Source organism: Poeciliopsis prolifica, unplaced genomic scaffold (assembly GCF_027474105.1).
Source record: "Poeciliopsis prolifica strain line A6 unplaced genomic scaffold, Auburn_PproV2 SCAFFOLD004, whole genome shotgun sequence".
NCBI classification, from domain to species: domain Eukaryota; kingdom Metazoa; phylum Chordata; class Actinopteri; order Cyprinodontiformes; family Poeciliidae; genus Poeciliopsis; species Poeciliopsis prolifica.
The window spans coordinates 13,626,923-13,654,089 of record NW_026562379.1 but is presented as its reverse complement, the minus strand read 5'-3'; the positions used below and the strand labels follow the sequence as shown (position 1 = coordinate 13,654,089).

General features: G+C 35.9%; 1 protein-coding gene across 3 annotated transcripts in view; it reads left to right on the top strand.

Annotated features, from left to right (window-relative positions):
- The window catches only part of cadm2b (cell adhesion molecule 2b), a 144,709-nt gene extending 118,313 nt beyond the window's left edge, over positions 1 to 26,396 (top strand). For 2 of the 3 annotated variants that reach the window (XM_055028765.1, XM_055028763.1), the window contains 8 exons: positions 2,850 to 3,002; positions 3,415 to 3,552; positions 8,816 to 8,974; positions 9,278 to 9,368; positions 9,535 to 9,713; positions 17,448 to 17,474; positions 22,899 to 23,021; positions 23,120 to 26,396. In XM_055028765.1, the coding sequence (XP_054884740.1) occupies positions 2,850 to 3,002; positions 3,415 to 3,552; positions 8,816 to 8,974; positions 9,278 to 9,368; positions 9,535 to 9,713; positions 17,448 to 17,474; positions 22,899 to 23,021; positions 23,120 to 23,238 (989 nt within the window). In that variant the 3' untranslated portion in view covers positions 23,239 to 26,396. The remainder of the gene's footprint in view (positions 1 to 2,849; positions 3,003 to 3,414; positions 3,553 to 8,815; positions 8,975 to 9,277; positions 9,369 to 9,534; positions 9,714 to 17,447; positions 17,475 to 22,898; positions 23,022 to 23,119) is intronic. The other variant, XM_055028764.1, reaches the window with a different exon arrangement.
- The last annotated feature ends 771 nt before the right edge of the window (positions 26,397 to 27,167 follow it).

Sequence of the window (27,167 nt, the reverse complement as noted above, 5' to 3'; positions counted from 1 at the left end):
GTGATCTCAAAATGTTTGCCAGAATGTTACCAGATAACTGGTTTGAGATCACAAGGAATGGAAGAAAACTCAAGACTGAGGCAAACACCCCGAACATATCCATCCACAACTGGACTGGTATGGTATGGATCAGGGCATAATTGTGTTTTAGAATGGCCTACTCAAAGTCCAGGCCTTAGGCCACTTGAGATAAACCTTGAAAATTGATGTGAACAGATGCTCTGCACTATTTGCAAACGCAATTTCAGTCTACATGTGCAAAGCTAGTAGAGACAACCCCCGAAAGACTTGCAAGTGTAACTGCAGTGAAAGGTGGCTCGACAAGTACTAACTCAGGGGAACTGAATGCGAAGGCACACCACAACGTGTTAAAACATGAATACTTCTTCTAGGCACTGCATGGGCCACTGTGGAGTACCAAAATTACAAATAACACAACATTGAACCTGCGTGTGTAATTATCAAAAATGGTACCTGTTTTTATTGGAAGAGCAAACCAAGGGGAGTGTGCTCTGCATTGGGGAGTTGCACTGACATTTTAATCCTTGTTGACAGCACTAAAAAATGTGTTGAAACAGATATCATTTCATGCTGATCACACCTACTGGAAGAAACTGCAAATGTTTCTTGCAAACGCTTACAAGTTACTGGCAGTTCATCGCAAAACAAAAACAGCACCTTTCCATCAACAAATCTGTTGGAGAACACAGAAAACATTTAGCAGCATCTCAAAAAGGTGTTTGTGCTTCTAGGAGCGGGAAGTTAGGAAGGAGAAAGCTTGGCTTGTTTCTTTCTGCCTTTCCTCCATGTGTTACAGAGATAGAGGGATATAGGCCGGGACAAGCGTATCATCTCATTCACAGGTTTGATCCTCCCAGGCCATAATTCCATATCTTGAGTTGCTGTGCAGTGTTTGCTAAGACCTCATCACCTCTCCAGCTTGTGGATCCACCAAAGACTTTGCTGTTTTCTGCCGAAGCCTTTGGGCAATTTCAGGCTGCATTGTGAGAGTGCTTAACTACAAACAACAGCTTTGTTTCAGAAGGCTGCTTGCTACAGCAGTACTATCAAATGTTTGTTTTAAACCCCATAGCAAGTAATGAGCTGCCTGCCCAATGGCAAGACTTTTTTTTTTATATAAATTTGAATTATTGCTTGAAGATTTAATTTATTTACATTGCTCTTTATTCTTCAAAATAAAAATTTTAATCTCCATTAAGAAACTTCTTCCAGGCATTGGTCTTTTGGTCCCCTTTAATGCATGTCATTATATGATAGCAATCATTATATGTAATTAAGCATAAAGAGCAGCCTTTCCAATAATTATCTATTTTCTGTGTAAAACCTAATAAGCATGTCAGCCCGTTACATTTTGCTGCAATTTACATCTCTGCTGTTTTTGTATCTTTGAAATCAAATGCCAGCTGTGACCTACCACCAGTCTTAAATCCTAATCAGCATCCTTCCTGCTGCATTTTGCCAGATTTTCTCTTTGGAGAGCAGCACAACACAGTTTAAATTACCTTAAATGGGGGGAAAAAATCCCAGGAGGGAGCTGGCCAGGCCTAAAGGGACTGAGGATTAAGAATGTGTAATTTATTCAATGAAGCCACTTTGCCTCCTGCCCTCTGTGGTTGCTCACTTGTACTCATACAGAAGAAGAAGGTTATTCTGAATTTAATAGTGTAAAAAGGTATGAAAGATACAGGCTGACCTTACTCAGCTTTTCTACGCTTTTGTATGTAGCTCAATGAGTGATGGACTCTGGCAAGGATGTAGAACATTAAAAGTAGCTACAGATTTGCTCAGACTTAAAAATCAGTTTTTAATTTTAATTGTTTTTTTTGTTTTTTTTGCACCAATAGTTTAATAGAGAAAATGTTAAAATAATAACCAGATACTCACAAATATTTTGTAATTAATTGCAGTTTAATTAAACCAGACTATGTTTTTCTGATTTAGTTCGGTTAAGAATATCAAAATTATTATCAAAGACAAAAACAATTTCAGTAGGATTTTTTGAAACCTAAGTCAACTTTAGAGGTTTATACATGTTTATTAGAATTGTCTTTTAAACTGTTTAACTTGGATCAAATATTTTAGATATGCTTCCCCAAGCCTCTCACGATATTCGCTGGGATTTGGGCCGTTTTCCTCCTATAAGAACTGGTTTAATTTTTAAATCCAATGTTAAATATTTTCACAGATTTTGACAGGGATATTTTTCTGGGGCTTGCCAGATATATCTCGGCACACATTCCCCAGTAAAATGGGTCTGGTCACTGCCATGATTTCACACCTTTAGAAGAACATTAAAAATGAGTTACAAAGCATCAAAAATTGAAATCACAATCATGTCTGTGATGAATGCATGGAAAGTTTGTACTGGAGCTGTAGCTATTGCATGGCTATGGTTCTATAGTTTAGAGTTTTTTTTAAATAAATTTGTCTTTTACCATTTTATTTGGAGACTGTTGTCTTTGACTGTGATAGCAAATGACACAAGCAGAGCCAACTGCTATAGTTATAAATAAAGATCAAGAATGTAATTGATTATTAAAATAAACAAAACTTGAGCAGTAAGGTTTTGCTGCTGTTGCACTTCAGTCCACTGCTCTTACACTTTCTGTACTCTCTATGATTGTAAATAAGCTTGTCAGCCAAGAAAGCTAAACAACTATTTTTGAAATAGGTTAGGACAGAGTTTGTTCAGCATTGTTCTAGTAAAGGTTACAGAAATCTTGCACAGTATCTCTACAGCTGCAGTTGCCAGGTCTATATAGGTTGCCTAATCAGTGAGATGTGTCTTTTTCTCTGCTCTTTTTCATTCTGTTTCTCCTTCCTGTCAGCTCTGAGGGATCACAGAATTGAGCTTGTACGAGCCACGTCACAGGAGCTCACCATCAGAATCAATGACGTCAGCCTGTCAGACGAGGGCCTGTATACATGCTCACTCTTCACCATGCCTGTCAAGACAACCAAGGCCTTCCTCACTGTTTTAGGTGAGCATGACCAGTTTATCCACTTGCTTCCTCCTGCATTAGATTTTTCAAATGCACACTTCAAATTATGATGTATTGTGGTATCTGTAACCATGATATACTGGAGTATATCTGAGAAACAACTAGATTTTAAATTCTATTCTTTATGCAGGGAGCAAGGAAAGTGTTTTAAGGTCTCTGGGCACAGCATTTTGGAAGTTCTGCAGCTGATAAAAAAGTTCTACACCAATTCAATAATCTAACTAAATGAAAACAAAAGCATTCACCAGTTGCAAAAGAATTCTGGAAATGATGCATGTGATGTTATCAAAGGACGATATGGATAACTAAACTTAAATGAGTAGCAATTAGCAAATTAGTGCTCCACATGTATTCAGAATGCTAATCTTGTTTATGCTTCGATGCACCACAGGAGTGCCAAGTCGGCCAGAAATCACAGGATTTACCAAGCCAGCCATGGAGGGAGACGAAATCACCCTGACATGCATCACATCAGGCAGCAAACCTGCTGCCAACATTCGGTGGTTCCGAAACGACAAGGAGGTCCAAGGTAAGCCTGTGATATGGATTTAACAGAGAACTGTATCCTCTCTTACAACCTGCACTCTCTAGGAGACATTCATACTGTCAAGTCATTCAACTGCTGCAATTCCTTTGTGCTCATATTCATGCTCCGTTACACTGGTCTGGGCATTGCTGCTGTCCTTGTAAGCTGACAGATGTCACAGAACTGGCCACATATGGGAGATTTTAAAGCACATGATGTGGCCCTGTTTTGTGGGCTGTGTTTTAGAATGAAAATTGTACAATTGTGTGTGTTACGGATTTGGGGCAGAAAAAGTTACTTTGCAGTGGCTTTGGGGCAATTTCTAAGGATGTTGACCCCTGCACATAATCTGTTTTTTTTTTTGATCAACCTGCACAAGCTGCAAATTATGTCAAACTGATTAACTGTCAGAATTCAACTTATAGGTTTACATATCACCTCTGTATCAATAATAAATAATAACTGAAGTTATTTGAAACAGTTTCTTATGTTTATTCTTGTTTCTACATTTTTAATGATGACCTTCCCACTTGTGGATGAAGATTACTATTCTATCTACAACATATTATAGTTGATTAAGCATTATTTGAATTTATCAGAATACATGTCATCATATGTCATATGACCTTGAATTTTAACTCTTATAGGACTTGATCTACTAAGGTGAGTGAATATTCATCAATGCATATGACCATCTGCAAAGCCTGAAAAGAAATTAAGCAAAGTTGACATTTGAGTAGCAGCTGCAAATGTTCTATAGCTGTAATGCAAAAGTCTGTGTCTACAAGATGCATTTTTTTGCTTCATGGAAATCTGGTTTAGCTTGTAATCAGATTATGTATTCTATAATATCAAATGGGAAGAAATGCAATAGTAGAGCTTTGTTTACTTAAGTTGCAAAAGTTAGTAAACATAAAATAAAAGATGCAATTCTGCAGCTGAAAAAAGTGCAGAAAGAAACCCACATGCAAATTCAATACTAAAAGATTCAACACCAGTTGGTCCCTAGCTTAATGACAGAGCTGGTGCTGTACAGAGATCTTTAATACAATGGAGCTTTCTGTGGAGGTTCTGTGTGACAGTTGCTCTTTATTGAAGATTTGCACCAGAGAGCTTTTTCTTGGTGGTTCTGTCTGTGTCTGGCCAACATGGCATGATGATTGATGGGAAAAGAGCTGGAATATGAAGTTTTCCTGTTGGAATGACATGCACGTAGCTTCCTGAAAGGGCAGTGGAGAACTGGCTCACAGCAACACAACCAGACACGCTGTCCATCTCCAGAGGCACTCAGATGATCTCTTTTGTACTTCAGAGTTATAAAATGCACTTTAGGATAAATCATTTAACCCCAGAAATCTATACTAGTATATGGACATACTTTTACTGAATTTACTCCACATCTAAAGAATGAAATGGCATGTATGTCTGGGATAAGTAAACCCCATAACTCTAAAAATAATCAGGCTCCACGGGTCTGCATCAGACCGGTGTCTTGTGTACAGATGTTTTATTAGTTTTATTTGGGTGCACTGGGTTTGATGCCGCTGGGGCAAACAGACTTGTGTGCACCTCACAAAGAGTGATAGAGAACATTGCAAAGACTGAAAGTCTTGACATAAATACCTAATTTCCATGTCAAAGTGTCAAAGATGGGGAATGTCAATCGGTGCTCCAGGATCTAAATCCTTTGTAGGCTTTGCGTTCAAGCTTTCTTTGGTGTGCATATATGCTAGGAGGAGCATGTTTTGCCACTGGTTCTTCTGTGGAAGATCATTGCCACCAGTGTCTGCTGTCAGTCAAACGTTTCCCTGCAGGGTGGGGGAGACCAGCCTCTGTTGCTCCAAGACGATTGCAGGTGTAATAGCTAAAAGATGTCATATTTATTTCATGCTCTGATGATTTGTTTTTCAAAAATGTATATTAGAAGCACACAGCCTTACAAACCTCAAAGTGCAACTGTCATCCAGAGTCAAGTAATTTGTTTACAGGGAGCTGAGCAATACAAATTTCTTGTGCCACTGAATGACAGCTCTGCTTCAAATTGTAATCTGCTGATTAAAAATCCACCCACCATCACTCTGTTTGCATACACAAAGTTTCCTTTCCTTTGTGACAAACAGATGAATTCCAATTATCTATTCAAGGCAAGCAAACTTCTTAAGACATTTGAATTCAGATAATGAGAAACCATGTTATCACGAATTTTGTATGAAATTCACCTTTGATCAGTTGAGCTGCTTTTTTGAAAGGAAAAAGAGAGCAACAGTGATATTATGTGGTGTACGAGGCCAAGGAGTATAACTTCAGTTTATTTATTTAGATTTTCTGAAAGAAATTAACTTAAAGTAGTTCAAAATTAGGAGGTAAGAGAGAAATAAAGGTTTCAAAGGTTTTACAAATAAAAAGTCTGACTTTCATCCAAAGGCCAGCCACCACCTTCCTTTTTCTGAGTCAATAGTTTTGCTGCAAATCTTTTGGGATATGTTTCCACCAGCTATTCTATCTAGAAACCCACATTTTTGTAACCTTCTTACAAAATATTTAAAAATTGGACTAATTGGTTGGAGAGATGATCTGAACAATAATTTAAATGTCAAATCACAAATTCTCAAACCAATTTACCACAATACTTTGACATTATAGCATTTGGAATTTCTTTCTTCTAAACCATTTTATTGGATCGTTCAAGAAGTAAATAGATCATCCTGTAATAGATTTTTTTCCATCTCCTCTTCAACTCAGAACCGTTTTTTGTGTGTGTGTGTGTGTAGCTGTCAATCATCCATTTATCATTTTGTATAACTTTTATACAAACGTTATATCGCTTTTGTATAAAGCCAGATGGAAAATTAGTCGCCATGGAATTGGGAGTTCTGGATTCTGGATTCTTTCCTGACACTTCACAAAATGTCGTAGAGCAAGACAATGTACCCCAACTTGCCTTTTATGGACAGCAAAAGAAATACTGTACAACAAGATCTTTCACAATTAGTTTTGGTCATAACATCTTGGACGTCTTTTAAGTCAATCGCTGAGGTGCTAATGCTCTGCTTACAAGCATGCTTAAATTTGCCAGACTGTCGGTCCTCTGGCCTCTTGGGCGTTGGTTGAAAGCAGAAGCACCTGGGCATATTCCTGTTTCTTACGAAAGCTGGCACGACATGCTCTCTGGCGATGCCAGCAGCCGCCTTGAAACAGGCTGACAGCTTCTCTGTTGCAGCTCCAGTGCTGCAGGCGGCTTGACAAAATGAAAGTAAACACTGCAGAGATTTCTGTTTTATGCCACAGAGACACTTCCTTTACCATCTCTGTGCAGAAATGCAAAATTCTGAACATTCAACTTTAGATAAAAGTCTTATCATTTTGCTCTTTTTTAACTGTAGAGGCTTTTTGGGACTATTGCTATTACTTTTTCACTTGTGTGCTTTTTCAGGTCCTTATTAACTATAATAAATAATTTTCTGAAATTAGGATATTGTAAAGGATATCAAGTCTTTAAAATTCCAAATTGTTGTTCTGAATAGACTGTATCTGCTTTGGGATGTGATGGAGCAGATCAGCCCAAGTTATGAGGGTATTACTGGCATAGCTTTCATTGCAAATAGGTGTTAGCCTTTAAAACTCATTTGTGTTTTTTCTGATGCATATCACAAAAAAAAAACGAAGCAAGTTTTTATGATGTGTACACCCCCAACTAATATATACACCCTCTAAACAGAAAGCAAGTGCAATTTTCCGGCAAAGGCATAAAGATGAGTGAAAGTAGTGTGTTTTACTGCTCTCTGGGCCACTGAATAAATTTGAATGTGATCACAGTTATACGCTCTCTCAATTAATAAATGTCCTGTCATGACTGCGTAATGCGTTCCTTTGTGTTTTTTGTTACGTCAGACTCCAACCCATTCTCAAGCCATTAGCAAGTTTATTCCAGAATTTCCCGGTATGTAGCTTTTCCCCACTGACGAAAGACGCCCCCACGGCATGATGATGCCTCCTCTATGTTCCAAGGTGAGAGTGATCCATCAAGATGTTAGTTTTACACATACTATTTTGCAAGTTGTCAAAAAAATGCTTTGTTTCGCAAGTTTTCTCTGTCCACTAAGTCTTCATGCTGTCCTCATAAAAGAAATTCAATTTTGTGTTTGTAATGTTACAAAACACAGAAATAACAGGGAAACAAAACTTTCCTTGTTAAATTTTTAAAAAGGGAAATATTTAATTATATTTGAAAACTGTCAGTTGTGGAGAAGAACGTTGGAGTGTTATTTTCCTCTCTACCTCCTTTGAGGGAGAGAATCTCTGGCCTCTGAAAGCCGAGGCGAGAAAAAGAGAATAGAGAAGAGAGAGGAATGTGAGCGTTGACTCGGTTGGTTGAGTGTGTTTGCTCCTCTAGGACCATCTCTCAAACATCCCACTCAAACAAAAACACACACTTCACCAGAAGACTGGGGGGAATTTTTGCAGTTGTTGTCACACTTTCACATATTCTTTTGTTTTGTTTTAGTTTCATTCGCAGATGTTCACTCTTAAACAGTTCTAGATGCTGGTTCTGGTTTTGGTTGACTTTTGAAGATTTCGTCATTGTTCGTGCATCCAAGATTGAAATTTTACAAATTTCTGCGTAGCCTTCACCCAACACTAACTCTGGTACTGTCACAGATCTCAAAAACAAAGAAAAAAATTGACAATTAGTTAGGGGCTGTAACTCTTCTGACTGATTTGATAGGTCAGATTTTTCAGTTCAAATGTGGTGCTAACATCGAAGTTGGTGTAATACAAGAAGAAGAACAGGAGGCATAGGTGGATTAAAAAGAAAAAGATAAGGAAGAGAAAAGGAAAAACAAACAGATGAGTGGATAGAACATGTTTTATTTTTCGGCAGGTTGTTTTTATGCTGGCCTGCAAATAAATGGAAATGCAGCCGCCATCAGAGCAATGTGGTCTCTCAATTAAAATAAGCACTGCTGTGATTACTTAATATGCTTCTCATGGGTTTTGTCAGGAATGTGATGCCATATTGGAGGTCCATCTTTCTGCTGGATGAAGGCCCTGAACGTAAAATCAGTCCTACAATAAAAGACTGTTTGTCTATCACACACAATCAAAGTAAAATCTATTGATCTTTGTTGTAAAGGGACAAAATGTAGAAAAGTTTAATGTTCTTAGCACTTTTACACAGCACTGAATTTCAATATAAACATACGCCAATAACTCAAATTCAACAGTTACTCTTTACATTAATTTGCATGTATTTCTCTCACTATAGGCACCACAGAGGTCAATGCTACAGGAAAATCCTTCACAGTAAGGACTAGCCTCCTTTTCCAAGTGGACAAACGGGATGATGGCGTTGCTTACACCTGCAGTGTGGAGCACGTGTCTCTGTACAAACCCTACATGACAACTGAGGTCCTGGAGGTTCACTGTGAGTATCATCACCCATAAAGACGGATTAGGTGTAAGTGCCGAAAGTTAATACAGAGAGGAGAATGTCAGATTTTACATTCATGTCTGCATGTGTGGCTTTGCATCTGTTATAGATTAGTGTAGGTTTAACTTGCAGGTAATGGATTGCTTCCAACATACAACAAAGATAGAGACTAAAGCTAAGGCTACCCAGAGGATAAAGAGCTAACTATCTTTATGCTTTGTTAGTGTTAAAGCTTGTTTTGTACACAGTCATATTACAGTATTGAATCTTTGTCTTTTTTTTCTGTTTTCTTTGTAGATGCTCCTCAGCTGGAAATCACACATTCACTGATAATTCCACTGGAAGGACAATACTTCAAACTGGAATGTGTCTCCATAGGCAACCCAATGTAAGTTTGACTTCATTCAAAGTTACAATTTGCAGTTGCTCACTTTTAAGAGCTGCATTTAAGATGTTGTTTCTTCCCTTGCCTCTCCTTTATGTACTTTATTAATTAGAAAACCTATATAAAAAAATACAACCTACAGGATTTTCTTTGGTGTTTTCTTTCCCAGACCTGAACCAGTGCTCTGGTCTAAAGATGGAGGAGAGCTGCCAGACATTGAGCGTATGATTGTGGAGGGCAGAGAGCTTACCATCACGACACTAAACAAAACAGACAATGGCACATATCGCTGTGAGGCCAGCAACCATGTGGGAACCAGCTTTGCTGAATATATTCTGTTTGTATATGGTGGGTACATAACTGAAGGCTTGTTTTGTTGTTTAAGATCAAAAGTTTTGTTTCATGACTTATTATTGTTTCATGTCAATAATTTAGTGATTAAAGGGGAAAAAAACAGCAGTATAGCAAGTCTTTACCTAGCACAAGAAAAACAGAATAAAACTGTTAGAAAAAGATTGCTGGTAAGCATTATCTCCCATTTTATTGATGGAAAAGATTTCCAACAACAAAAACAATAAAATGCACATGTAATATCTTGAGAAATTCAGACAAAGTATTCTTGGTCTGGTTAAAACTGAACAGCAATATTGAGGTTTGATTTAGTAGTGTATTAATAAGTGTGATATAGTAGGATGTCATTTCACTTCTACCATCTACTCAGTCTATTTCAAAGTGACCTAATTACTGTTCTGCTTCCTCCATCCACCATGTCATATGTGAATAACATAATGAAATGTGTGGACATTCAGAGTTTTTCACCAGCATCTAAATCATTGTGAAAAAGTATTTATTCTCTGCCAGATTTGTTCTGCTTTTGCTTTTTTGTCACACTTAAAAGTTGCAGTTCAATTCAGGTCAATTGTAACAGGAGATAATCTGAGTAAATATAAAATTCAATTTTCCAATGTTTATGATTAAATAAGGGGGGGAAAGGCTACATAAACAATTATGGTCCTTTGTGAAAATGTAATTGACCCAAAAACCTAATTTTCTCATTGTGTCACCTTTGACATAAATAATTGCTATCAAACGGTTTTTAATAACTGACAATCAGACTTTTACATCACTGAGGACTTATCCGCAATACTTTTCACAGAGTTGTTCAACCCGGACATTTTGGGGGGGGTTACAAGAATAAAAGTTTTTGTGTAATGTAATGTCACAGCACCTCAATTGGATTAAGTTGAGGCTCTTGCTAGCATACTCCAAGTATTTTTTCTTTTGCATTATTTACCATTTAAATGGGGACGAGACTGGTGATTGTCCTAGTGTATATTCCAAGTATATTTGGGCTTGATGTCATGAAGTGACTGTCAAATATTCACTCTTAGGATGATGTAATAAAGAGCAGAATTTATCAGTTTATCAATTACAGCAATGTCTTAAAGCAGCATCACACCATCCCTCTACTACCACCATGTTTAACTGGTGGTAAAAAACCTTTTTCTCTCTCTTAGACATATTGGTTTACATGTCAGTGCAAACCTGGAGTTATATTAGTGGCCCAGAAACAGTTTACCACTGTTTAGTGTTTTTTCCATTTGTGAATAATCTCTCTCAATATAGTTCACTGGAGTCCCTGGGTCACAGAGATGGCTTTTCAAGCCTTTCCATTGTGATAGATGTTATCATCTATGCTTGAATATCCTTAGATATGGACATTGTTGCTTTTTGAGATCTTACTTTGTGTTATTAGATGGGCTATAGTTAAGTAGCTTCTTGATTCTACATGATTTCATTCATGATTTCACAATGAGGTGTTATGAAGTACTAACATTTGTGTGTTGATTAAAAACATTTAATTATGAAAAAAAAAAAAAAACCTACAAGAGGATAAGCATTTTTTAAATTCAGCTCTGTCTCAATATGGATTGCCAGTAAAAGAATTTTGTGCCTAAAATTGCTAGAAAATTTCATTCAATAATAAAATTTGATCATTCTTTAATCGGGACATACCTACATTTTGTATTATAGTTTCACAAAGGCATTAACCACATGTTTAGAGGAGACTTCAAGCCACAAATCATCTGATTACTTTGTATTAATTGAGTGGGGAGCACAGGTGTGTTGATGTCGAGGTAAAACGCAAAGGCTGTTGTAGTTACTTCATTATTTTAACATAGCTATGGGAATGAACATAACACAAGTTGATAATTGTATTATTGTGTAGCTCACTGCCAAACCTTGAACTATCGGAGGATGAAAGTATCAAATTTTGCTTAGTTGCAGTTCAGGAAAAGACACTGTAATCCCAAGACAATCACTGGGTTGAAAAAGCAAACACTGTGTTGCAGGAAATAAATCATCACTGCTTTTCTGTTGTGTTTATAGGTTTTATTAAATTAATCGATGAATCCAAATTGGAAACGAGAGCACTGTGTTTTTGAGAAGAACTTCTTCAACGTAGGGGAGTTTCTCGCCTCACAAGTCATTACTTGATCCATAACAGGATCTTTGGGAGATTTAGAAGGGCTTTAGGATAAGAATAAAGAAGTGGTACTATTTTTCTTTCAAATCATGTCATCTCTGTGATTTGTCATTCAAAGAGTATGAAAAGAGGACAAAGTATGGTCTGTATTGTCCTATCTTACCTGCTGCCCTTAGGTCAGTTTTTTGTCACATTTCAAATCTAAAAGGCTATTTAAGAATTTGTAGTATTATTTCAGATTTTTTTAATTATTAAATTTACTAATATTGCAAGGTTTTTATATGCTCAGAAGCTTTTCAAGTCTTACACAATCAACTAAAGAAATGTGAAGTTCATCTCTTAGTAACCCTCGCACACAGAGGTTCTAGTCACTTGGAAAAATGAAAAATTGAGTCAAGCAGGTAAAAGATGGGTTTGACAGACTCATTTCCACTGATGATGACACTCATTCTTCAGGGCTACGTTGTGATGAGCTAAATTCTTGCCAGGTCTGTTCGGATCATCTCAGCCTCTAAACCTAATTTGCTAATGACAGGGAAGCCGAGGAGCCATAAATGTCATCCATCAAGCACAATTTATCACTGTCTGAAAATACTGCCTTTAATACACCATCCCAAGCACAATAAGAAACACAGCATACAAGACTTTAAAGCTGTATAAAAATTTGTTTTCCTAAATAAAGAGGAAATCCCTGTGAAGCTGTAGCTCATTTTGTTTATGTTTTACCCTCATATCGTTGTTTTTGAATATACAATTTCATCTTAATAGACTTGAAAGTGTGTTAAATAAACTTTTCTACTCTTAAAAATATTTTCCCCAAACATACTTGTTTTTTTTTTTCTGTATGTTTGTCGCATGTAAATGTCTCAAATCATCCAAACAAATGTTAATATCAGACAAAGAGAAACTGAGTGAATCTGAAACACAATTTACAAATAATAACTTGAGATTGATAGGATAAAATCAGCCTTCAAGCTACACTAAAGCCCATGTGGAAAAGTAATCTAGTGTCTGGTTGTGCCATCCTCAACAGCAACAACTTCCCTCAAGCAATGGCGATAACTGACAAGGAGTCTTTTGAATTGAAGTGGACAAAGTCTGGAGATTATTTAACTCAGCAGCACTGGAGGGTTTTTAAACTTGAATGGCTTGTTAAGGTCATGTCTCCTGTGTCTTGCTGTGTAACCCAATGGGAAAGGGCTGAAGGTCATGAACTGATAGCCTGATATTGTTCTTCAGGACAGGGGCCGACTCCATGGTTTACAGATACAGCAAATTACCCATTTTCTGAGAAGATGTTGTCTCACTTTAGACTACTTCATATTCTCAGCCACTACTTAAAGGATTTCTTCTTTCTACAGATCAGCTAATAATTGAACTGAATGTGAAAACTCAAGGGGGAAATGATTTACATAGGGCAAGATTGTTTTTTCTAATAAATGAAATGACCATTTGAAAACTACTGCTTTAACATTATTATGAGAATGAATAATGTTAATTCTCTGGAATTAACATTAGTTAATACAAAAACAAGCAAAAATAAAATTAAAGATTTATTTTTTTGTGCTAACCTATAAAATTGACTCCAGTAACTTTACATTTTCAAAGCATAACCAACCTTCCCTTTGCCAATTTTGAATTTTTGTAATGCAGAGATTCCATCATCAGTTTACTCAGAGCGGCATTAACATGGACACTTACACCCACCCCAAAGCCCCAACTCTTCATGCACTCACAAACATGATACTGAGCACACACTTGATGATTGATGAGCTAACAACCAAGCTATGAGCTAGAAAATAGACTTGTTTCAGATGATGAATTCAACGTGCTCTCCTTTTTGCTTTCCCGTTTTATACACAGAACTGTTTTGTTACACTGTTCCAGATTAGTTCAGATATTACAGGAGCAAGTTATCACATTATTTATTTAATATTCACAAATGACTGCACAAATAGAAATATATTTGCAGAGGCGGAAAATAGAAAACTCGAGCTGTTTGGAGTGTTCTTATGCTGAAGGGTTTTTTACCTGTTCAACAAATCAATAAGCATGCACTTGTGCTTCAATGATTGCCAAAGTCATATAATCCATGTGCAAGCTTTGGTTTATATCTCTGAATGTTATTAGTGTAGTAGTGTTTATGCATGACTTTCTCATTTTGATCCACAAGAGCACTCTGCAGGTAAAATATGATAAATGCTTACCTTGACAGTCAAAACAGCTTTTGTCTTATAATGGGAAAACATAAATAATTGAGAAATATTTCAGATGCAGTTCATTTTGATAAACAAATCATAAACTTTGTTTGGAACAAACATTTACTAGTAAACAGCCAAAGGTTTTGTTTTTATCTGATGCTTTTAGTGAAATGAATTCTATTTGTCATTAGGATTTGTCAAACATAGTGAAGGAACATTTGCAAGGCTACTTTAACCATTTGAAATTATTTGCAATATGGAATCAACTGCAGCAAAGAAAATCAAAATGTTGAAAAAGCCCCGGAAAAATAGCTTATATGTGTGTAATGAGGAACCTGTAGTAAATCTAAAAAGCATTATGTCCAACACATGGTTTACAAAGAAACTTTGCATCCACAACTTTATATGCTAACTGCCAGCACAAAGAACTTTTTAAAAAAGTACCCTTTTTCTATATTTTCTATAAATAAAAATGTAATTATTGTACTGAAAAGTGACAACACAGGGTTGTCAAAGAATATCTTAACCTTTAGCCATGTTAAGGATGGCTGTTCAAGCCATTTTGTAAAAATAAAAAGAGAATCTATGGCAAGACACAAATGTGGTTTTCACAAATACTATTAATTCTGTTTCAGCTTAAATTGATTTGCAAAGAAGAATGGGGAAAAGAGTTTAAACTTTAGATGTATAAATCTGATTTCAAAACAATTGTAGCTATAAATGCAAAAAAAAAAAAAAAAAACTAATTTGACCAGGGAGCCAAATAAATACATGCCACATTTTCTATTTCTATTTTTTCTACCTTACAGTAGATCAGTCACTAGATCTTCTTCAAATAACATTTTTGGTTATAATATGCAAAATTGTGACAAAGGTTTAAGTGCTAAGAATAGTTTTGTAACAGGACAAATAAGCAACAATGACAAAACAAACATTAAAAATGTATAAAGTCCAGTCAATTGATTTTCATTATTTTAGAGAAACTGAATGCCTGCGCTCCAGCACAATAGAAACGTAGAGACACAGAATGTCCTAACGGCATAAGAAACTTTCATTTATCAGAAGAAATGTGCATAAATGAGTAGTATCCAAGCCAATAAGAGCCTTGTAAATCAGAGTCATCCATTCCAGGAAGGCATGACAGCTTTAGAATATAGTTCATAGTCTCCAATGTTGAAACTTAATTATTAGGAAAAAAATGTCAAGTTGGAATGTTCTTAGCACAACATCAAAGCTTTTTCACTTAAGATATGTTATAGAGACAATGATAAGCAGGCATATGACCTAAAACATATGCAGCGCATTCAAAGAAATAGGCAGGTAACGAGCCCCAGGCACAGATCAACTGAACAGTCACTCAAGACCATAAAAATAGAGTGATGAATCTGTTCTCTGCCTATGACTAAGGAAGACTATGATATCTGTGCTGCTATACAAAAAAATAAATAAATAAAATAAAAATCATTATACACTGAGAGCTGTAATCCAGTTCTCAGTTGGACTTTAGAAGAGAACCAGAGGCCCAGTGAAAGCTGCTTTCTGCACAAATTATTACTGCATGCAGCAAAGATTTGCCCTGTCCTGTTGCTTTTTTGATCAGCCTTGGAGATCCCAGACCTTCAGTCGCAACCCAGTATTTAAAAGCTATGTATGACAAGATGTAAAAGCCTGCCTAAAGAGAACATCAAGGCAAAAAATTTACAAAATGACTCAGAGGGCATTAACAAATAGATCAACACTGTAGGATGAGCTTAATGCTGTGTTTAAAGATGCTGCGTGTGGACTACAGCACTGAACATGCAAAGATTTAAAAATGTTGCATTGATTATAAAATAAAGGTGATGTAATATATATATATATATATATATATATATATATATATATATATATATATATATATATATATATATTACATCACCAAAGGCTTATATCACCAAAGACTTAAATGAAATATGAAATTGCGAAATTTGAAAAAGAAAAAGTCAGGATAAGCTGCTATAACCTAGAGAGCATTGCTGGGGTTGTAAAGCTGTTCTGTTTTCACATTGAATGGTTACTTTCCAGGGAGCACAAGATAGATATCTTTTTCTGTAGTGGCTGTGTGGTGAAGGCTCTGCCCTTTTGCTTAGCATAATGCAAAGTTGGATTTGTGGAGCTCTTGCAAAACCAATAAATTAGTTTCAGAGGTGTTATTGTCAATTTACTATAAAAAATTCTTGTACAGGAAGTGGACTCAGTAAAGTCAGTGGGCAGCGACTATGAGTTTATCTTTGAAAAAAAAATCGCCAAAGATGCAGGGCTACATATGGATGGGTGATGTACGAGAAACTTAATGGCTTGTTTGGTAGATACCTGGAGGAGAAAAGACTATATTGAAGATATAGGAAAGTTACAGAACTGACTAGAAAAATGTCTACTCCAGCAATTTAAATAGCAATGAAGTAAAAAAAAACCTTAGAACGTTGTGGACATCGAAAGAGCCACACCAGGTCCAGAAAAAGAGGTGATGGCTAACCATGTGCATGGCTAACTGTATGTTATCTGAGTGCCAAACTGGAACATTGTGGGTTCTGTCAGACTTTTCTTCAACCCGACAGACAAGGTCACAATTCTCCCATTGGTTGGTTAAAACTACCACACTTCTGTCTGAATAGCACAAACCCAAAATTTGGATTCAATAATGAAAAGTTTTCTCAGAGATTAAAGGCCTGTGCATTCCGCAAGAACCAAGAAATGTATCCTTTCTCACAGAGCTGTAAGATATGATACTAGCATGGTTTGGAAGTTCTCACAGTTTGTTCTTGACACATAAGCATGGCAGTTATTTTTACTGTTGTTGCCCCGGGCAGTTAGTTTTACTGTTGTAACCCCTGACAATCATTGTGCAATTGGTCAGAAATTTGTGTGCAGTAAATGGTTGACTTTGCCTTCCTTGGTGTACTTTAATTGAGTGTCTCGTGAAGTTTAGAATATCTTCAGCAGAAGAAGCACTATTGTTCTTGCCAACTTGAATGGGTAAACAAATTTCTTGTTTCTTTTGGAGTGTACACAGGCTTTACATATTCCACGAAGAGAAGGAGAAACTCGTGAATTAAATTCCTCATTGCTTATGTTGGGTAGAATACTAATCATGTACTTTGAGTTATGTAAGAACATGTATATAATATTATCTTCTGTTGTTCACCTAGGGGATCGTTTTTCTTCATTCTAGCTCAGCACGACAGCAAGCTTTCCTTCTTGTCACTTTTGCACTCAATTAAACAAAACCCAAGATCATGCTAAGCTATTACGTTTTGCTTTGAAACTTGTGGTCACCTTTTATATCATGGCCTGAGTCATTTTGTTCCCCTCATCTTTTCCTACTGCTGTCACTGTCTACAACCATGGCAACAGCCAAAGACTTTCCAGGGCCTACAACAGGTAAATATCCCAATGGATGATCATTGCAAGCCAGAATTAGTGTGTGTGATGCTGGTACTGGCTCTGGGTCAGGACACATCATGGCCTCACCCTGCATGAGCCAAATCATCAACATGCATGGATGCTCGCTCTGCTGACACTAGACACTTTCTCTCTATTCATACCACGGACTGCATAAGTTATAACACAACATGTTGGTATTTTGGTTTGCCTTTTTCATACTAAGTTATACCTCAGAGAGGACAAAGTGAACCTTTGTGTGCTGGTGTTGTTAAGTGTATCATTGAGAATACAAAAAATGGAAAGGAAATCCATAAATTATTTGTGGAGTTTGTTCATGTTATTAATTTTACAGAGATATTTCTGTTGACTATGTGTTAGTTTCTTTTAGTAGAAATCTACTTGATAACATTTATTGCTTAATCACATCTGATATGAGTGCTGTAGGTTCAAACTAAATGAGCAGTAAAATTAGTACAACAAAAGGGTTGTTTTCTCAATGCCACTCAACATCCAGATCAGCCAAAATATTGCAAGGTGATTTGCTGGTTTCTTTATGAGCGGCTAAACCAAAGTGACTGCGGTTTTTCCAAGAGATGCATAGAACCAAAAGTGGCTGGTGTCATGCCACTCCTGCTGTAGTAGCATATGTCGACTCTTTTGTGATCATCCGCGACTCTAGAATGAGATTTAGTGGCATATGCCAAATCAACAGCAGTGACTCACTGTTCTCAGATGGAATGCTGCTCATGTCAGATCGACGCCAAGAAATTCTCGGCGCCTCAGACTGTCACATTAGTACTGCTTGCTTGGTGCTTAATATACATTGTAAAGCAATTAGCCGAGCTTTATTGTCAATGGAGTGCTATGAAAAGTACTTGAGGAAATGTAATAGCACCATAATTTCCGTTGCTAAGTAACATCGTTCTGAAAGGCGGTATTTTAAGGAAATGCTTTTCAAATGTCTTTTAAATAACAAAATGAGTGAGCTATCTAATCAAGTTAACTGAAAAATTAAGCAGTATATTAATATCACTTTTACATTGTAATCCTTTCAATAATATGATAAATTAACAAAGGCATTTTCATACTGTTAGAACATCCTTAAAATATCAGTTAGAAGTTGCATGAAAACCTGATGTTAGCAGAGAAAAAAAATGTTAATATTTAAATTGAGGAGCAAAAATTCAATTCTTGGAGAATGCCATATTACTTTTGGACCTGAGATCAAGCAATACTAGAAGTCTGATCCATTCCAAAACCAGTTTTTATGTGTTTGGGATCAATGTCTTATTGGTGCACCCACTTATGTGAAGGTTTTTATCACCTGATCCAAACTCTCATCCTCAGATAAAAGGTGAGGATGTTTAAGAACACTCCAGGAGCTACTCAGACTCAAGGCACCTTAAACTAAAACCTGCAGGAGTGTTGCTTTTAACGATGAATCAAGTTTAACATCGCTTTGGACTGAGAGGGTGCCAATCAGGAAAGAAGCTCCTGCACCACAATTTTAATTACGCGCAAATGAAATCTACAGTGCCTTACGTAGACAAGTCAGAAGTCCTGAAGAGTAAAGTTTTATGGTTATAATTAATAGAAATTAGCTATTTGATGAGATGAGATGAGATAATGAGAACATTTAGAAGTTGAAGTAAGATTTACAGCCTAATAACACTGTCAAATGTGGTGACGTTAGTAGCATGGTGTTGGTCTGTTTTGAAGCCAGCCCTACAGGTCCATAATGTGGAACAAAGAGAGACAAATTATGTAACAATAATAAAAGAAATTACCAAAAAAAAGACCTCTATAACATTGTAAATAATAATCAAATTGTGATTTATGTTTGTATTCTGACCAAAGTTTCCTTGTTTACACACCAGAGTTCAGATGAAATTACACACCTGCTGAAAGAAACAAGTTACACAAAGAAATCTGCTTTTACCTGTGCCAATTTTTAAAAAATGATCACAAATTCAAACTTATTCATCCAATTTCTGTTTTTGAAAACATTGAGGTTGAATATTATACAAGACTAAATTATATATGACAAATTAACATAATATCATCCATGCAGACAGTGGGTGTAAATAAACATTGCATTAATTACAAAAAATCAAAAGTGCCTTTTTGTCGAACTGGTAACTGAGCCAGCAAAGTTGCCCCATCAGCTGTTTTGTGGCATTGGCACTCTTTAGTTTTCCATTGTGGCTTTCTGTGATGTATTACATGTCATTCTACTGCTTTTGTGGCCCTTTTCTTAATTTTGCCTTTCAAGTCTTGTTTTTTTTTTTTTTTTTTAGGTCAGAATAGAAATAAGAAAGGATTTATTGGTTACATGTTGACATTTACAGAGCATGTTTGGGTACATGTGGTTGCCTATTCCAGTTTGTATTTTGTAAGGAAGTGCCAAACAATAATTTTCTCAGTGATGAGAGCGAATGTGAACATGTTACATGACATTTGCTTATGCCATCACTGGTACGAATCATTATACCCATCAACATCTAACCAAACTCAGGTTACTTTGGAACGTGATCATTGTCTCAAAACCTGACGTTGTAGCTCATGAGTCCCTGTATTGTATTTAAAATGCATGACACACAACTTCATCCTTTCAAGTTTCGTATTTTGGGATGGTAAAAATTTTTTGTATTTACAGGGTTTGTTAATATAACCGTCATTTCCCAGGGTCACTTTGCAAAACTGAGCTTGAGCCATGGCTATTTATCAAATTGAGATAATGAGAACACAAGAGGTGCACCATAAAGACACAGGCGCTCAGTTTATAATAGGACAGACACCGGGGCATCATACTGAAGCTTGAAAAAGGCTGTGCTCGTTTTCTGCTCAGAAACCTAAATGCTCATTCTTTTCAGAAAAAATTTTTCAATAAACAAGAAGTATACAATGAAAACCTTCAACTCTGGCAATGTAAAAATATTTCTTCTTTATTGTAGCTTTTTATAGAGATATGTGGATGTATCTGAAATTATTTGCACAGTTCAGGAAGATTTGTTGATTGTTTAGTCACTAGTTTAATAGGCACACAGCAATTTTACAAACATTCTTCTTCAGTTGAGTTCTGGTTATTACATTTATGACTGCAATTTAAAGTTTAATTTGACTCTTCAACTCAGTGATCGTATATAGCCCAATGTCCACCCAATACAATAGTAGTAATGGCAAAAATATTCATAAAGTGAAGACTTGTATAGTAATTTGTTCAATGAGGATGAGGAGGCCAGGAAAAATGTTGTCTAGGAGCAGTAGCTTGTACACCCAACAATCTGGCACACAGTTGAGGGATTTCAAAAAGTGCTGTCGTGGAGAATTACCATTTGTGTCAGAAATTGTATTTCAAAGCACACAAAAAAAAAAAAATACCAGCATTCTGATTGTTGACATAACCTCATTGTTTCGCCAAGTCTCACGACTCCACACAAAGTAAGTTTATTTTATCCACAACAGTTTATCTGTGTCTTACCACTCTCCTTTAAGGCTCTCTGCAGTTAGCTTACCTTAAATAGCTGCCATTTGTCCATGCAAATTTAAATAAGCCTGGATTCATTGATTTTTTCCCTTTAACCCTCTGATGCATGAGTGACTGACTGGGTCTTTTTTGACCCGGGTTACAATCAATGTGTTTTTAATGCTACTTTTGCCATTTTGATTCAAAATAATGTTTTATATAATACTTTCTACTGTGTTTTATTTCACACAAGAATTATTTTATGTTTGAAATACTTTCATTCTTCACTGTTTAAAACTTTTTTAGAACAATTTGTGAGAATTTGCAGAACTTTTTTAAAACAAAATGACAAATGTCAATAATGGACAATGTCAACATTCATTATGTGTGTGTATGCGTGTGGGTGCGTGTGGGTGTGAAAGAGCACATTTCTTAAAACTAGCTAGCTAACCAAGCTAGCTATCATTACTATCTGTATTCTATCATTCTATGTGTATCAGGCATGTGAGTGTATGTATGTGTGTGCATTTATTCATCCATAAATATGAATAAATGCATATTTATGGATGCATCCATCCATCCATCCATCCATCTACCCATCGTCTTCTGCTTATCCGGGGTCGGGTTGTGGGGGCAGCAGCCTAAGTAAGGAGGTCCAGACTTCGCTCTCCCCAGCCACTTGTTCCAGCTCCTCCAGGGGAATCTCAGTCGTGAACAAGACCCCGAGATACTTGGGGCAGGACGTTCTCCCCGACCTGGAGAAAACACTCTATTTTTTTCCAGCTCATTTATTTATGCATTTATTTATATAGCTGTGATTTTTTATTTTATTTATTGAGATGATAAAAGAAAGAATCCTGAACACAATGATCAACAGGTTTTGCATGTCAATCAACACACTCTCTCTAGGTTTTTTCATCAAACGTGTCAGACACACACAGAGACACGCACACAAATAATACACATGCATAATTAAGTATAGGCAGTAATGTTAGCCAGTTGGTTAGATAACTAGAGTTGGCTAACTTTGAAGAAGGCTACTATGTTGATTTGTGACAATAACTATGTCACAGTACTCACGATTGATACGCACATATACATTTATAAGGTAAAAAATAAAGAAAATATTTATATGTAAGAGTTCTTGCTGTGTAAAATATTGTTATTCAGGGATAACACTTAGAACTCAGTGTGTATGGTTCACAAAAAAAATGTTTTCCTGACAGTTACAGTTAGTAAGAAACAAAGATTCCCATTAAATTACATGGGAAATGAATTTGGGTCACTTTTGACCCACTCTTGGAAGAATGGGGTAGTAATATAAAACATGACATTTCTTCAAATGAATAAAAGGTCAATTTAAAATTTTAACTGCATAATATCAGTAACATATTTTTTGAGGAAGACCTGAAATATGAAATGATAAAAAATTTTCATTACAAAGACATTGAAAATAGATAACCTCACCAGGTCAAAAAGGACCCACTTGCACATCAGAGGGTTAATTCCTATTGTTTCATAATTCTAAGGCAAAGTTGTTTCCATGCAGCGTACTGTTTTGATACAAAACCAAACATCCAGTCGACAAATTCCCAATTTAATATTTTATTTTTTTTACATCAAGAAAACTCTTTGAGGTTTCATAGAGAGTCATTGGGTCCAATTCCATTACGTTGCTCTCACAGAACCTTCCTATTATAGTGGACGTGACAAAAATGCCTTTTGGTTTCAGAAAACTATGCTCTAAAAAATGTCCAACTGTTTTCAAGACTTTTAAGTCTTTAAGAAATATTAAATTTCTTAAATATATTATAACCTCTTTAAAATTGACATTATTTTCAGCATTCATGCTGCAGCCAAGCAGTTTTCTAAATGTCAGAAACTCTTAAACAGTGACATCTTGCTATTGATTTTGTTCCCTCACGTCCATGCCGTCTCTCATTGTTTTCTTTCAGATCCTAATGCTTTAGGACAACGTGGACCTGACCACGCTTTAATCGGCGGTGTTGTTGCAGTCGTGGTCTTCATCACCTTGTGTTTGATAATAGTTCTTGGAAGATATCTGGCTAGACATAAAGGTAAAAGAGGTCACTTGCATTCTTTTTGTATTGAATAAAAAGATGCTGTGAGGTTTTCCACTGGTGGGTTTTTGATGTGTCTGCGTATATATTTACAGGAACATATCTAACACATGAGGCCAAAGGAGCAGAGGATGCCCCTGACGCTGACACGGCTATTATCAATGCTGAGGGAAACCATGTGCATGCAGAGGAAAAGAAGGAGTACTTCATTTAGACCTCTGGCTTCTCTCTCCTTCGTTTCAATGTTCAACAAGAGACATGCAATTTCAAGCTGCCTCAGTGTTACAACATGATCTGGGTTTACTCATTTATCTTTTTCCAGAAAATTCATGCTTGGTTTAACTTGACTTTAAAATAGCGTTCTCTTTTTGTAATCAATACAAACTAAAGGTTGGATTAGATTTTAGTTTTCTGGTGCCTAAACGAGACGTTTTTCTGCATTTCTTTCATTGACTGCATTAACAGGTTTCTCTACTCTCTTACATAACTGTCTGCAGAATTTTTAAACACAGAAGGGACAGAGGATGTGCTTGATTTTAAGACAGTCAAGGTTGAGTTTTTCAAAGTGTTTTACTGTGAGAACAGAATAGCTGAAACACATCGGTTTATGAAACATTTACACAATCTGACTTTTCTTTCTGATTTAAGCAGTTGTCTTGGATGTTTCCTGGATTTTATCCTACCATAGCCATAATGTACAACATAACATGACAGACACTTTGATATAACAAAACATACAAGCACAATCTATCCGATTGTCCCAAAAAGATACCATCTCCTTCTTATGAAGGTGTATACTCTTACACCTATTAGTTTTCAGTTGTCTTTTATCTAGTTATTTTATACTATGAAAGTTGGAATTTCAAAGCACAAAGTCTGAGGACTAAAAAAAAAAAAAAAAAAAAGAGGGAAAATACAAGAACTGTATCTTGTCTCAGGATTCAAAATGAGTCTAGATGGAGTAATGGAGTCTGACATGTAATAAAGATTTTGGTCATCATAATGGATCAGGAATATTAGTTTTTTTGGTTGGCTATTTAATGTAAAATCCAAACTGAATGAGTGAACTTTGTGGGGCTTTATTATTTATGTTGAATTTTATTGAACAACAACTATGCTTAATGTGTGGATATTGCTGTAAAATACTTTGCTAACGTGAATATTTGTGAACAATATTGTTGAATCTTGGGATCCCTGGCACATTACGTTTTGTATATTAGCATATACACTATTTAATGTATTCCACATTTCATGACTTTTTTCTATGTTTATCTAACCAGTTTGTTTTGCCACAAGCCATGTATATAGCTGTGAAACAGTATATGTTTCCTTACAGATTTTGTCTGTTTGTTTTATTTATTTTATTTTGGCAAATGTTTCAGATCAGACAAATTTTAAACTTTGACAAAGAAAACTTCAAAGATGACAAAATATTGTTTTTAGAAGCTATCCAAACCAACCTGGCATTAATATATATATATTTTAAAAATACGCTATATTATTAGACCAAAATGCATTTTAATTCAATTTTACTTGCCACACTCTGGTCTGATTACTTTCAGAGCCATAGAATTGATAAATAACTTCAATAACCTGTCTGACAACATGAGGTAGGCTAAAATGTGCCACAAAACCACACATTAGGACTCAGTCCACATAAATTCAAAATCATTTACATCTATCAATCTGAAAAGGGTAGCAAAGTAGTTCTTGAGGCTTTGTTACTCTGACAAACCACAGCGAAAGCCTTTATCTTTCACTGGGAGAAAGGAAGAAAATGTGGAACAGTGGTGAACCCATCCAGGAGTGGTCAGCCAAACAAAATTACTCGAAGACCACATCTACAACTAATCCAGGAAGTCACAGAAGAACATCGAAAGTACTGCAGGCCGCACTTAGTTAAGATTGGTCTTCATGATTCAGCAATAATAGGATCAAAAAGGCAGAAATAGTTATCGAATAGTAATGGGATCAAAAGATAGAAATCCATTCTGACAAAAAGAAAAAGAATGACACAAAGACAAATACCAATTTCATATTTGCCAAAAACTATCTTGGTTATCATGGAATCCTTTGGGAAAATCTTTAGTGGACTACAAAAAGTGGAGACCTACCGCATTGTGATGGACTCTGGCTGCTTCCAGAGAAGGATGACTCACTCTATGAAACCATGAAGCCAACTCTCTAGCATGGCAGAAAATCCTCAAGGAGACTAATCAGACATCACTTTGTTCCTATAAAAATCTCTTTTGGAGTGGCCTAGTCAAAGTCTGGACTTAAATCGAAATGCAGTTACGCTGAGTTTGTATTTACTCAGCTTATCTTTAAAAGGCTCTTCGATGATCTGAAACATTCCAGTGTGTCAACAAAGCAAAAATAGAGAAGATCTGAAAAGGGGAAAATACTTTTTCACAGCACACCAGATGTTTTCAGAAAAGGGAAAAGGAATGCATTCCATTCCTGTCATGCTGATGAGAGTTTTCACACTTTTGAAGGTTTCTTCAAACAGGGATTCTAATGAATTACTTACAATTGAAAAAAAAAGATGACTATATGTATTTATTATTATGACTGATTCAGATTTATTATATGATACTATATTAATTAGTATTATTGTTGTTAACACTGAAGTAGTTGTCTGACATTACCTTTTCCATTTTATAATTCTGTAATTTGTCATAAAGAACAGTACAAGGATCACCATTATGGCCTTTGAGTTTGCTGCAAACAGTACATGACATGACATGACATGTTGAGGACCTGGTGAATCAAACATCCTCAAATTGTATATAATCATTGTATCAACGAAATCGAACCACATTCCCAATGACCATACATGTTATTATATTGGTTCCGTATGATGCTATAAATAGTCATTTTGTACAAAGATTGAATTGCTGTAATTACTTTGCTTTTTATGGAGGGTGTCTGAGGTCTGCTTTATCTCTCAGTACTGAATATTCATTTTTCAACTATGCCACTGTAAAAAAATAAAAATAAAGAAAAAAAAAGAGGGACAAAGTGCGAATTAAAAACATGAACAACATGAAAATTGTAATTTTGTTGTGACTAGATTTGTTGTGTGAAAAGAAAACTCAAGATCAAAGATTTTTACTTGGGAATTACAGAGCTTTTACCTGCAGTCATAATATCAGTCTTTACATCTTCAGTGAGTGAAAGTGGCATGTTTTGATTGACACTTTAGCTTAGGCTAAAGCTGCACTGCAATTGCTATACAATGGAACACTAAATCTTGCTCAGTCTGCCGTGTAACATATGTATGCAATGTGTCTAATTATAGAAAGATTGCTCAAATCTCCCACTTCCAATCATCTAATGAGTATTAGAAAAATAAAAATCGACATGATTTTCTTCCCGTTTCATGGGGTTCAATATTATTAGAGATGTCAGCAGGCTGCCTTTCAAGTAGTTTTGGATTTTATTTGCTTTGACAGCTTTGACAAAGTAGAGAAAGCACTGAACCTTATGTTCAGTTAAAACTGAACATAAGGTGCTTGCTTGAAGCTTTGAGTTATGAACTTTTGGGATCTGTACCTTTGGACCCAAATAGAATTTTCCTTGATGATATATTGGACTTGATTAAATAATAATCAAATCATGTTAAGTATTCATGACACAAACAACTGAAGTGTTATTTAGGAGTTTAATACTATAAAAACAAATTCCCATATGTCACATATAACTGCAAAACACAATGTGTTTCTTGGGTATATTATGTGATAGACCAGAACAATCTAGTGCATAGTTGTGAAGGGAAAGGAAAACGATACATATTCACACTTTTCAGCTGTTTAGAAAACAACTGAAAAGTGTGGCATGCATTTGTATTCAGCCCCCTTTACTCTGACACCCCTAATTCTCTTGTGTAGTATGACGTATACTGCTGCCTTTGTGAAAAAGGGCTTAATCTCAATGGTGACCTCAAGCTGTGGGAATGTTTTTAGAGTTGATGGGAAAATGTACAAAGTTAATCCAGCCATCAGAGCGACTCTCACCATTAAGACATTAATTTTTTTTTAAAGGCCTTATAAACCTTTTGTAAGGTTTATGCCTTGCCTTTGTCAAGGTCCTTGAACTTTCTCTCTTTCTTTTTTTTTTTTGATTACTTTTTGGGCTTTATTG